Genomic DNA, 12,293 nt, shown 5'->3' on the forward strand with positions numbered 1-12,293 from the left:
GGCTCCAGGCTTAACCTGTGGCTGTTTGGATGTGGCATAGTCATCACGGTATGAAGAGCCACACCGTGCCTGGCTCATTCCTAGGACCTCAACATTTGTATGAATTCTTGTGTTGGTGAGAACACCCAGAAAAAAATGTTCTTGAATTTAATCCATTCCTATATGGTGTGAACCCATTGTATATAGAACCTTTCAATGAGACTACCTTAGTTAAGGTGTGTCCCACCTCAATTGGGATGGGTCTTAATCCTATTACTGGAGTCTTTCATAAGAGAATGAAATTCAGAGAGAGAAAAAGCCACAGAAGCAAGAAGCGGAAGCAGAACCCCGAAGGACTAAACCAGGAGACACTGCCATGTGTCTTGCCATGTGACAGGGGAACCAAGGATGGCAGACGGTCAGCCCCAGAAATACCACTGTCTTTGCAGAGAAAAACATCACCTTGATGACACCTTGAGTTGGACATTTCCTGGCCTCAAAACTGTGAGCAAATAAATTCCCATTGCTTAATGTGACCCATTTCACGGTATTTGCTTAAGCAGCCTAGGGAACGAAAACAAATCCCTTCTGGCATTCACCTTCCCCCAGCTATCGGATCCTCCTTCTTCCCCAACTCATCCACCTGGTTATTCGTTCTTCAATATTCATCCATTGATTGTAGAGCTTGCCCAAGATCACACAGAGGAATCACTTAAAAGTCATGGCACCTTTGCAGAATTCCCATAGTCCAGGAAGCAACAGGACTTTGAAAGTATGTGTACTTCCTCTTTTAAGAGAAGTCTTTTCACTTCCTTGGGAGATAACTTGAAAGACTGGACCTGACTTTGGGCCAAGGCCTGTGTTTGTCAAGGCCACTGTTCTGTCCCCAATGTCCAACACAGAACGAACACTCAAGCACGTGCTCTGAACTTGAGGGGTGAAGCCTGGCCTGTGGTTCTGTGCGTCCAGCCAGGCTGGCAGTGAAGGGCCACACTCCAGTCCCTGGACAAGGCTACTGTAGTAAAGGCCCTGTCCCACCCACGTTACTTTCAGCTAATAACCTTGGAGGTCATTTCTAAGTAGGAATACCAAATTACTGACTCCAGATCTCTTCACAGCTAGCATGGGGAGAGTGGAAGGGATGAAGACTAATTTGGGAGTAAGGGCTATTTCTGGAGATAAAAATTTAAAAATCAGACTCATAAACATACTGCAAATCACAAATACTGTTGCCTAAAAGAAAATTTAAGTGCCTCCTGATAATCTTGTATGTGTTCTCATTCAGTCTTTAACCCTGCAGCTTCCTCATCTGTGGAGATAAAGATACTCGAGCTTGGCAGTGAAATAATTTGCTCAAGTTCTGGCAACGAACAAATGGCAAAGAAGTCACAGAAAAAGGTCTACTGAGTTACTTTTCTTGTGATACCTTAAGAGTGGCTAGAAGAAGGGAGGAGGAGAGGAAGGAAAGGAACAATGTGCTATGCTGTTGGAGTTTGATGCCGAAGCCTTAAGCTGGAGCCCTGGGAAGCAAGCCCACAGAGGAAAGAGAAGCCAGCCCTGGGAAGAGAGGAAACCTGAGACCAGGAAGAAGCAACCCCTAGGAAGAGAGAAACCCTGAAACCAGAGAGAAGCAAAACCCTGGAAGGGAGGAACCGAGGAAGCTTGAACCCTCACAGATGTTGGCAGCCATCTTGCTCCAACATGTGAAAATAGACTTTGGTGAGAGAAGTAACTTATGCTTTATGGCCTGGTATCTGTAAGCTCTTACTCCAAATAAATACCCTTAATAAAAACCAACCCATTTCTGGTATTTTGCATCAGCACCCCTTTGACTAATACAGAGTTTGGTACCAAGGAGTGGGGAAGTGCTTTTGCCATTATCAAAATGCTGGAAGTTTTCTAAATGGGTAAGGGGTATTTTTCGAAGGAATTGTGAGGTGCTTAATAGAAAAGGCCTAGATTGATTTTTAGAGACTGTTGATAACAACATGGATGCTACAGAGACTTTTTACGATGCCTTAGAAGTAAATGATGAAAATGTTAGTGGAATCTGGAGGAAAGCGATCCATGCCTTAAAGGACAGAGAACTTTTAGCAAGATTAACTCCTGGTGTTTTATGGAAGGCAGAATTTAAAAATGGTGAGCCCAGGTATTTAGCTGAAGAAAATTTCCCAGCTTGTCTTTAGACAGCCAACATCTTGCAGAATTCGTCAAGAACCGTCACTGGACTCTCCTTGCAGCCCTCGGTTGCAGCCAGCCTGTGGAACCTGGACTTGTGCATCCCTACGGCTGCGTGACTCTTACAGAATCGCATGCTATTGACGGATATCTCTTGTTGATTCTGTTTCCCTAGAGAACCCTGACTAATTCTAATGCCTTCCTGTGATTCTGCGCTTGCCCGGGAACTACTGCTTTTGAAAGATCTAGGGGAAAGGGTATGGGAGAGGGGAACTAAAACGTGGCCTGGCTGATTATTTCCAAACCCAAGTTCTAGACCCTCCGAATCTGAAGCTCCTGTTTAGAGGAAGATAATGAAGTGGCAATCAAGAACACTCTGGTTTATTGGACTTACCCCACTCAGCCAACATGGAGTTGAAGAAAGTGTGGCTACAACTGAAAGCAGGATTGCATCCAGCATCCAGGTGGAATCTGAGCCCCCTCTTAATATAGATGTGGAGTGGACACAACCAATCCAAGGTCCACAGGATGGAGAAATAGAATATAGATTAGAGTGGACTTACTGATATTCTATTCATGAACTATTGTGATTACTAATCGAAGAAAATGTGGCCATGGTGGCTGCTGGGGTAGGGAGTGGGAGGAAGAGAGGTGATATGGGGGCATATTCGGGGGTTGGAGTTGTCCTGGGTGGTGCTGCAGGGACAATTAGCAGACATTGTATGTCCTCCCATGGCTCACTGGATGGAACATGGGAGAGTGTGGGCTATGGTGTGGACCACTGACCATGAGGTGCAGCGGTGCTCAGAGATGTATTCACCAAATGCAGTGAATGTCTCATGATGATGGAGGAGATTGTTGCTATGAGGGGGAGGTGTGGGGTGAGGGGGGTGGGGGATATATGGGGACCTCATATTTTCTCAATGTAATAAAAAAATAAAAAATTTTTTTTAAAACTCAGTGGTAGAAACCCAGTACACTGACCACAAGTGTCAACTAAAGGCTTATCTTCCTCCCCCAAAAGAAAGGCATCAGAGGTATGTGTCATCAGAGTATTTCGACCAGGGATTTTATTGATCTGGCAACTGCAAAATATACAAATTTTTGAAAGGCATTCCCTGTTTGAAAGCTAGCATAGCTTCATCCCAGGTAATTCAGACAAATATACAGAACACGGAGAAGTCATAAGTCACACACAAAAGGTTCCCCCCCCCAAATCAATTAACAACTAAACCCCATCTGTACAGCTTTCTATTTCCAGGCTCCCCTTATACATATTAAATAAATAAATAGCACATCTGCTATCAAAATAATACAAAAATAAATTTCAAGTATTACAAATGAAAACATCATTGGTGTGGTTCAAACAGTTTTTCTTCTCCCCCCAAAATGAAGAGCTTTGCCTGTGATTATATACTCTCAGGACAGTACGAAGAGGAGGGAATCTCACCAAATAACGCAAAGTTAAAAACGTTGGTCCCAGGTGGGGTTTTTTTGGAGGGGCGGGGCGCGAGACTCCCGTCACAACAGAAGCGTGGCGACAGCAGCTCACGCACCTTTCCTCAAAGGCCTCCTGCGAGGCCAGGTGGCCGGCTCACATGGGCAGCAGCGCCCTCCTTCCTCCGCGAGCTCACGCTCCCATCCACAGCTACCGCCTCTCCCCACCTAGGCTGGGCCCTCCTCAAGTGCAAGTTCTATGCCAGGCAAAGCCTTGCTGTCTGAGATGTTTTACTTGAAGCAGTCAGGTGTGACGGGGAAACACCCCTTCGGAGCGCCCCCGCTTGTGTAAGATTTGGAAGTCTGTATTCCGAATCTGCTCTGACAAGCAGAAGTGGAGGGAGGCCATCCTTCCCTGAAAGCAGGATGGAGGCAAACCGTCCTCAAGAGCGAAACGGGGGACGCCCCCTGGGTCCCACCACGACTGGCCTAGACTCGCACTCACGCAGGCCAGCGGGGTCTGGCCACACTCAAGAGGCCGGCACCGGCAAAGGGGAGAGAGTCTGAAGCGGGGCAGGATGTGTGGAGACCACCCCCTCCCAGGCAGGCGGCCTACTAACGGAGGTGGGCGGGGGCACTGGGATGGTTTGGGGTGAAGACCGCGGTGTCGACTGCCCGCACCTGAAGCATGCCCCCGCTTCCCATGGGATCCCGGCCGGGACTGAGCCTTCCTTCCGCTTCCTACCCCAGCCTCAGGCATCTACTCCTTGAGCTGCGGGGAGGGTGTAAGGGATGTCAAGGCAAAGGCAGAAAGGACAGCGACCTTTGGCATCAGCTTTTGGAGGCCCTTAAAGGGCCATGTGGCAAACTCTACTGTGCAGTTTCCGAGTTGTTTCTTCCGGGCCTCAGGACACCCCTCTTAACCCCAAAACGTGGAGGCAACCAGAAGAAACTAAGAGGCAGAAACTAGAGTTACTTTGAACCACGAGTCCCATCATTCTGCTCCTATCCCTTCCCCTGGAAAACATCACAGATGCCATGAAGGCTAGGTCGAGAACCACGTTTCATTCTTCTGAATCCTCCAAGGTACCAGGGCAGGGTGAGGCAGACGGCAGAGGCTCGAGGAAACTGGAGGAATTGAGCTGGGTCCAGGAGGGAGCTCACGGCACCTCTTGAAGGAAGTGGCATCTACCGCGGCCTTGCTGGGGCCACTGTCTCAAAGTCCCAAGAAAAGGAAGCCGGACCCTCATTCTCCTGCGCGCCACCTCCCAGAGTCAGTCCTGTGACCGGGCAAAGACTCCATCCCTGGCCCACTGCCCGGGGGTCCCCCGGAGCTTACCCATCTCATGGGCACACCCCACTCCACACATTGTTTCAGAGACTCAAAGCCCCCAACTGCAGAGGACCAGACACCATAGATCCTTAGGAGAAGGCGCAATTTCTCGTCACACTTCTACAAAAGTGCAAAAGCAAGCAGCCCCCCAAGGGTGAATCACTCAGGGGCCCCCCAAAAACCAGAAGGAGATGCAGAGGGAACCGGGGGCTCCCCATGAGAGGGAGGCCGCTCGTCCTACTTCAGCCAAGCAGTTCCTGTTGTCGTGCTGACGTCTTCAGTGGTGAAACCCCGTCCTGGGAGGGTGCGTGGGTATGCGGGAGCGTCACTGTGTTACAGCTCAGCCACCTCGACATCTAGGTCCAGGGATTCCTCCGGAGAAGGCATTTCTCGTTCCACGTCCCAGTCCAGCTCCCACAGCCCCAGACCACCACACATCCAAGTCCATCCTCCGTCAGGTGCCATCCCAAGCCATGGTGCACCCAAGAGCCACATAAACGACTTTAACATCCCTCTGACCCCAGCAGCCGGGACCCCGGCCCTCCTTTAACCTGCGGATTCTGCTGCCAGCATTCTCTCCCCGAGCTGTGAAAGTCCAGAGCCAAGAAAGTCCAACAAAATGAAACACAGAGGGAGCAGGGGGGGCCAGCGTGCCCTCCTGGAGTCGTGTCTGACCTCCTCCACCCACTCGCCCTCCTCTGGGAAGCTGGAGTGAGCAGGGGTCATGGGGCCGACACGGGCTCTCTGATTGGCAGGCCCCCACCCCACACGGAAGAAGTCAGCGGGATGGCGTGGCCTCGGGGGCGTGGAGGAGCACGAGCTAAGCTTCGGAGGTGGGGATGGGGCGGAACCGGGCTCCTCTGCTTCAGTGTTTCCTGGAGGAGTGGATACTGTTCTGGGGGCCTCTCAGGTTCTGTTTCGAGGAGACAAGAGGGGTGGGGAAAGGGAATGGTTATTAACCGCCAACGGAGGTTCTAGAGCAAGAGACTCGAAAGCCATGCAGTTGAGGCTTCTTCCCCTCGCCAACAAAGAGTGCAGCAGCCCTGGGAAAGCGTCACCTACCAAACAGGCTGCAGAGAGCCCCGGGCAGGTCCTTGCAACCCGGTGGAAGGGAACCCACCAGAGTCGGGAGAGGGGAGGCGGCACGAGGCAGGGACCGTCTTAGCAGAGAGGCCTGCCAGCTGACGGGGAGGAAAACCACACTGCCCCCAAACCTGCAGCTCTCGTGCTGTTCTGGGGAGCTGGCAGGAGCTGGGGACCAGTGCCCAAGAGAAACCCCTGGCTGCTCTCCACCACCCCACTGGGCCCTCTCTGGGCCCAGCCACGCACAGGCAGGAGCCCGGGTGGGGAGCGGCAGGGCCTCTAAACGAGCCTAGGTGTTCTTCTGCAGCACCCGCTAAGAGCGGAGGCACACAGCCCCGGCACGGGGACCCCAACGCTAGGAACACAAGCCAGGCCAACTAGAGCTCAGGTGCTGACAGGGGTGGCTGGACAGGGCAGCGAGACCCAGTCAAGGCGGGTCAAGGTGGGGTCCCGGCGGCTCCTGTTCTAGTTCAAATGGACACGGTTCTCACAGAGAAATTCCCCGAAAGGGGAAAGTGCAACCACCTGGGGACAGACGCTTGCTGCCACACTACCCCCCCTTGTCTACCTGTCAAGGAAAGAAAAATGCAGGTTTTCAGTGTTCTCTGAGAATGCTGCCGGTCTCCACCAAGACCCCCCTAACTGGGGGTGGTGGGAGAAGACAGCACAACCCAGGGCAGCAGGTATTTCCTGATCACCACAGCCCACTCCCACCCATAAGAGGAAGTGAGGGCCAAGGCTAGAGAAGCCTCCGGAATAAGAGAGGCGCTGGGTCAGCAACGTCCCACGGACTCAAACTGACCCTCGAGGCCACCAGGAAACCCTGTGGCTCCTGGAGAGCGCCCTGCGTCCTCAAGCCTTGCCATTGCGTCCTCAAGCCTTGCGGAGTCTCATTCCGCGCCAGGGACTATTAGCGCGTTAGAGGCTGCTGCTGCTGCTCCCGCTCCCGCCGCTGGCTCCACCTGCCCTCGGGCGGCACAAGCGGGGACATGCGGCTTCCGGCACCCACGAATGGTCACGATGGAGAACCGCGAGGGTCCTGTCACGCCGCTCACCTCGCGGTACCCCCCCCCCCCCCCCCCCCCCCCCCCCCCCCCCCCCGCTCAGGACACACGGAGGGATGAGAGACACAGCGGAAGGGAGGAGGAGGAGAGAGCCCGAGACGATGGCGCTGCTCGTGAAGGAACCCTCTAGCACTGAGACGCATGGAGTGACATCATCACAACGGCCGGTCTGCGCCGGCGGCGCGGGCAGAGACAGAGGCGGGAGAGGACACACGGAGCATGCGCCACGCCATTTACCTGTCCCTGGGTTAGTAAGGAGAGAACTTTGAGAATATGTGACAGACAGTTCGTCTTTCCCGCAGAGTGGGGAAAAGGAAAAAAAAAAAATCAGCTTTAGCGGTGTTTTCTTTCCAGTGTGCATATGAAATTCTAGAAGGAAGGGCACCCCGTGAGGACGCAGATGGTCTCTGGACCCCAGCGCAGCCGGCGCAGCCCCAGGGAGGGGACCGTGAGGGCTGCACCCGGGGGCTGTTCCCAGGTGGCTGGGGTCAGGGGGCGGGACTCGAGGAGTCAGGGCACCACCCCTAACCCCAGGGGCTCCCCACTCCCAATCTGAGCACACACGTTGCCCACATGAGAAGAAAACCCCTTGAAGCTGGTACTGAAGCACTGGGAGGGCATCCACACGACCCCAGAAAACCTGGAGGTGGCCCCCGAGCCGCACAGCCTCTCGGGGCACCAGGGCGCCGGGGGCCTGCGCAGACCCCATCTACGTTTTTCACACCACAACTCACGACCTCCGACTGACAGCTGAGCAAAGCAAAGCGAGGCCCTGCCACTGTGCTCCCTCGTCCAGAGCTCCAAAGACGCAGGGGAGAGGGGCTCCAGCCCCACTCCACGCAGTTTTAAGATTCAATGCTGGGCCCGCCGCCCAGGTCGGCTCCTAGAATCAGGTGCGTCTAGGATCCCGACGGTGAAGAGGCCTGTCAACAGCAGGCCCCAGGGCTGGGCTGGGCCTCCAGAGCAGGCCCAGACCCTGGAGTGCGAGTTTGTGGAGCTGGAGGTGGGCAGAGGGGGACAGACCCCAAATGGCACCCTCCCAACAAGAGGTACACCACGGGGTGCCAGGTCAGTCTATGCCTTAAAGGCTCCCAACCCAGAGGCGGGCTTCCGTCCCAGGTGAGCCCTTGAGCGTAAAGCATTCCATGTGCAAATCCTGGCTCCAAGGGGAGAGGACAGATAATGGGCATGAGACTCTCTTTCTCTGAAAAGTGAAGTTCATAGAGACAGGCCACCGTTAAGTCAAAAAAGCTTGGTCCCTGGAAGCAGGTGGAAGCCTGAGGCTACAGGGACTGCGGCGCTTGGAGCTCCTGGGAGATGCCTGCAGGCTGCAAACCCCAGGCGGCCCCCACTGGAGGCAGGTCAACAGCATCTCAGCTATTCCTGGAGATGGGTAGAGAGACTGCCGCGTCCTAGCCGGGTGACGTGGGCTGCTCACGGAACCTCACTGCTCGTCTAGTAAATGGGAGGGTATCTACCCTGCCTCCCACCCCCAGGGTTATTTTAAGGATCAAAGACACCAGGTAAGTGCAAGCGCACTCTCAACAGGTAGGCACCACAAAAATACATTTACTTTAGCGTGAACTCACTGATATTCTACTATGGAACTATTGTGACTAGTAAGGGAAGAAATTGTACATTGATGTGGAAAAAGTGGCCACGGTAGCTGCTGAGGGAAGGGAGAGGGAAGAAGAGATGTGATGTGGGGGCATTTTCAGGACTTGGAGCTGTCCTGGGTGGTACTGCAGGGACAGATGCTGGACATTGCACGTCCTGCCATGGCCCACTGGGTGGACTGGGGGAGAGTGTAGACTACGGTGTGGACAATTGCCCACGTGGTGCAGCAGGGCTCTGCAGTGTGTTCACCAAGTGCAGTGGATGTCCCACGAAGGTGGCGACGGTTGTTGATGTGGGAGGAGAGGGGGGTATGTGGGGACCTCTTTTATTTCTTAAATGTAATATTTTTAAAAATAGAGAAAAAAAATAAAAAGATCAAAACAAAAAACATTTACTCCATGTGGTTTTACCACAATCCAAGCAGCCCATTTTTCCCAAATGAACCTCTCTCCTAAGCTTATTAAGGCTAAATTCCTCCACTGGGTAGACTGTGGGAGAGTGTGGGCTATGGTGTGGACCACTGACCATGAGGTGCAGCGGTGCTCAGAGATGTATTCACCAAGTGCAATGAATGTCTCATGATGATGGAGGAGGAGGTTGTTATGGGAGGAGGAGTGGGGTGGGGGGTGGGGGGTATATGGGGACCTCATATTTTAATGTAACATTAAAAAAAAAAAAGGCCAAATTCCTCGAACATTTTCAGTTTCTGCATACGTTAGTCAAGGTAACCTAATGAGCAAAAAAGGGGGAAATGGGGCAGGTAGAATTTTAGGGTGGCTCTTATTAACACTGAAGGCCTTAGCTTAGTTCCTTCTGTGGTCAGGAAATCACCAGGGTGATGGAAACACGGAATTGCCCGGTGGCTGCTGCAGCTGAGGCTCAACCGGTAAGATTCTGCCAGAGAGCTCCGGCTGCGGAAGAGGGAAATCAGGGGAATCACGTATGAAAGCTGCCACCAGCCCTCAGAGTGGCCATTCAAGACTGAGCAGGTTCCCATCCAGGACAACCTCTTTCAGGAGAGCACCTTCCAAAGGGAACGTGCTGGATGCGAGGGCTCCTGGGAGCCCCCTGGGGTTCACGGACAGAAGCTGGAGTGAGAGGCTGCAGGGCCCAGCCCCACTATGCTGGGAGTACTTTTTGGTAGATTTAGTATATTTGTTTAAATTAACCTCCCCACAAATTGTCTCTCAAAGCAAAAAAGGTCTACTAGGGGAGAGCAAGGGAGCTTAAAAAAAAACTATGGTGGTAGGCACAGACGTAGCTTGCAACCAGAATCTGACTACAGGAGGTAAATACTGGACTCCTGTGAAGCCACAGCCCACTGCAGTCACACACAGCAACCAAGAGCCCCGGGGGACGGGGGCTGAGGACAAACGAGCAAGCTGTAGCAGGGGCAGCAACGGAACACACTGACAAACAGCCCTTTCTGAAACTCCCACTGTTCTCTTTTCCCTCCTCCCATCCCTATCCCCTCTTTCCCCCATGGAGGACGGCAGCCTTCACCTAAACTGTCATTATCCTCCACATTTTAATAGGCAGAAGCTCAAATTGGCAGGCAGAAACAAAGAGGAACAAGGAGCGAAATGATTCAGAGAAAAATACTTACAAACAGGCTTTCCCTAGCAAAGGCTGCAAGAGGGGAAAGGGTGAAGAGAGAAGTCAGTAGAAGACAGGGCTGGGGCCAAGTTCTCAGAACCCAGGACATAAACTGGCAGGACCACGGCGTGCCCAGCCTCCCCCTCCCGGCCCGAGGCTTCCCGGCTTCCCTGGGACATCCATGCCCGGCCCTGACCGGGCAGCTCTGGAGCGGATGGGAGGGGAGGCGGGAGAGGAGAGCACCTGCCCCGCGGGCCTACCCCTCCTGCTGAGGCCAAGTGCAGCTCTGACCTCCCCTCGTCCCTCCGCAAGGGCTGGTCCACCCCGAATACCTAGGACAATGGCCCCTAAAACTGCCAAACACAACCCCGCACTTCACACCAGAACAGAATGTCACCAAGATGCCATTTCACAAGGGCTCCCAAGGGACGGCCTCTGGTCTCAGGACGTTTCAGGGTCTCCTGGCCCGATACCCCCTCATTTTGAAAGGTAAGGAGGCGGAGACCCAGGAGGGGGCATGAGCTGACCATTAAAACCCCTCAGCCAGTGCAGGGGGCCGGGCTACCCTGGGCACTGGTCTCCACTCCCGGTCACTGCTTGCCACCTAATGCCCATCAGGCACGAGTTGGCTGCTCGGCTTGACCCGCCTCTGACGGCAGGTGCCATTCTCCCCACTGCACAGATGAGAAAGCCGAGGTCGCCCGGCGCTGCCGCACACCCCACTCCCCCACACCACTGCGTCCGAGTCAGCTTTGGGGAGATGCAGGCAGAGCCCGCAGGCTGTGAGGGCAGCAGCCTCAGCGTCCAGTTCATAAATCCAATTCACCATGTAGCCTAGAATTTATCTGTAAGAAACCAAGCTTGGTGGGTGGAGGTGGGGGAACCCTGGGAGGTACCAAAAGGTGGAGCCAGGGATTTCAACACCCCACATATTCCCCCGAGGTTCTCGGGCTGCCTCTGAGAAAAATTAATTTGCTGCAAACAAATCTTAACACCCAACAGCCAAGACCTTCCAACCTAAAGTTAATCTCCACCGCTAATGAAATAAAGCTCTTCTCCAGGGAGAAGACAAGCTCCAAGGGCCCCTCTGACTGTGGCTTTTCTGGGATGAGGAACGAAGGCAATATAGGAAGGGAAATAAAAACACCCGGACGTGGCCAGGGGACAGGAAGGCAGCCCCCCGGGCACCCACAGGCCAGGGCCGGGGGCGGGGAGACTGCGCCAGGGCGCGTCTGCCGCGGGCTCTGCTTTAGAGAAAGCCAGTCCCCGATGCGTCAGGACGCACACACTTCGCTCTCTGCCCTGTCTGGTTCTGAACAGGGAAGAACGTCTTCTCTAAGAGGCGGCAGAGGACGCAGCCACCACTGCCGTCAGCAGGGAAGGACGGCCCCGGGTTGCAAGTGCCAGGTGGTACCATCGAGTTCCACCCTCCCGTCCCCCACGCGCACAAGTGGACGTGCAGCACTCGCCCGCACGTGGGCACATACGCAGACACGCACAGCTGCACACACATCCCCCCCCACCCTCCCGGGTCTCAGGCTATCACTGCACCCAGCAGGGTGCCTGTCTCTCTCCCCCCCAGGCGCACAGAATGGAAGCGGGAGTCGACTGACTTGTCCGGGCAGCTGCGTGGGCACCTCCTGGGGCAGGCAGCCGGGCAGGGCAGCGGAAGTAGAGGCTGCATGCTCCTCAAAGCTGTTGATGCGAGGCTTTTTGGTGGGCTCAGGGCTGGCTAGTGGGGTGACACTATTGCGTCTCATGAGCGGGTTAGGTCCCTTCTTTGCATCCTAAGCGAGACAAAGACAAAAGAGAGAAGGCGACAGTTATAAGGAGGGGGGGAGGTACCTAAGCCAAAAAAAAAGAAAAAAATCCCTGTTTCTGGATTTGAGGGAGATGAGATTGACAAAGGCCCCAGGGCCAAGGAGCTGGGGTGGCCCTGAGACTCCCTGCTGTCAAGAACAGAGGCGACTACCCACCCCCCAACACGCTCCTTCCCCAGGTCTCTC

At 54.1% G+C, this 12,293-nt stretch overlaps 1 protein-coding gene across 18 annotated transcripts in view; it reads right to left on the minus strand.

Annotated features, from left to right (window-relative positions):
• Positions 1–12,293, minus strand: part of PFKFB3 (6-phosphofructo-2-kinase/fructose-2,6-biphosphatase 3) — a 376,565-nt gene that overhangs the window by 265,444 nt on the left and 98,828 nt on the right. For 8 of the 18 annotated variants that reach the window (XR_011646627.1, XM_071210082.1, XM_071210078.1 and 5 more), the window contains exon 14: positions 11,901–12,074. Coding sequence is in view for 17 of the 18 variants with exons in the window: in XM_071210082.1 (XP_071066183.1) it covers positions 11,901–12,074 (174 nt within the window). In the remaining variant the exon portion in view is untranslated. Of the gene's footprint in view, positions 1–3,199; positions 5,841–7,311; positions 7,366–10,297; positions 10,321–11,900; positions 12,075–12,293 lie in introns of those variants that run through there. The other 10 variants (XM_058282444.2, XM_058282441.2, XM_058282447.2 and 7 more) reach the window with 4 other exon arrangements.

Source organism: Dasypus novemcinctus, chromosome 20 (genome assembly GCF_030445035.2).
Source record: "Dasypus novemcinctus isolate mDasNov1 chromosome 20, mDasNov1.1.hap2, whole genome shotgun sequence".
Taxonomy (NCBI): Eukaryota; Metazoa; Chordata; class Mammalia; order Cingulata; family Dasypodidae; genus Dasypus; species Dasypus novemcinctus.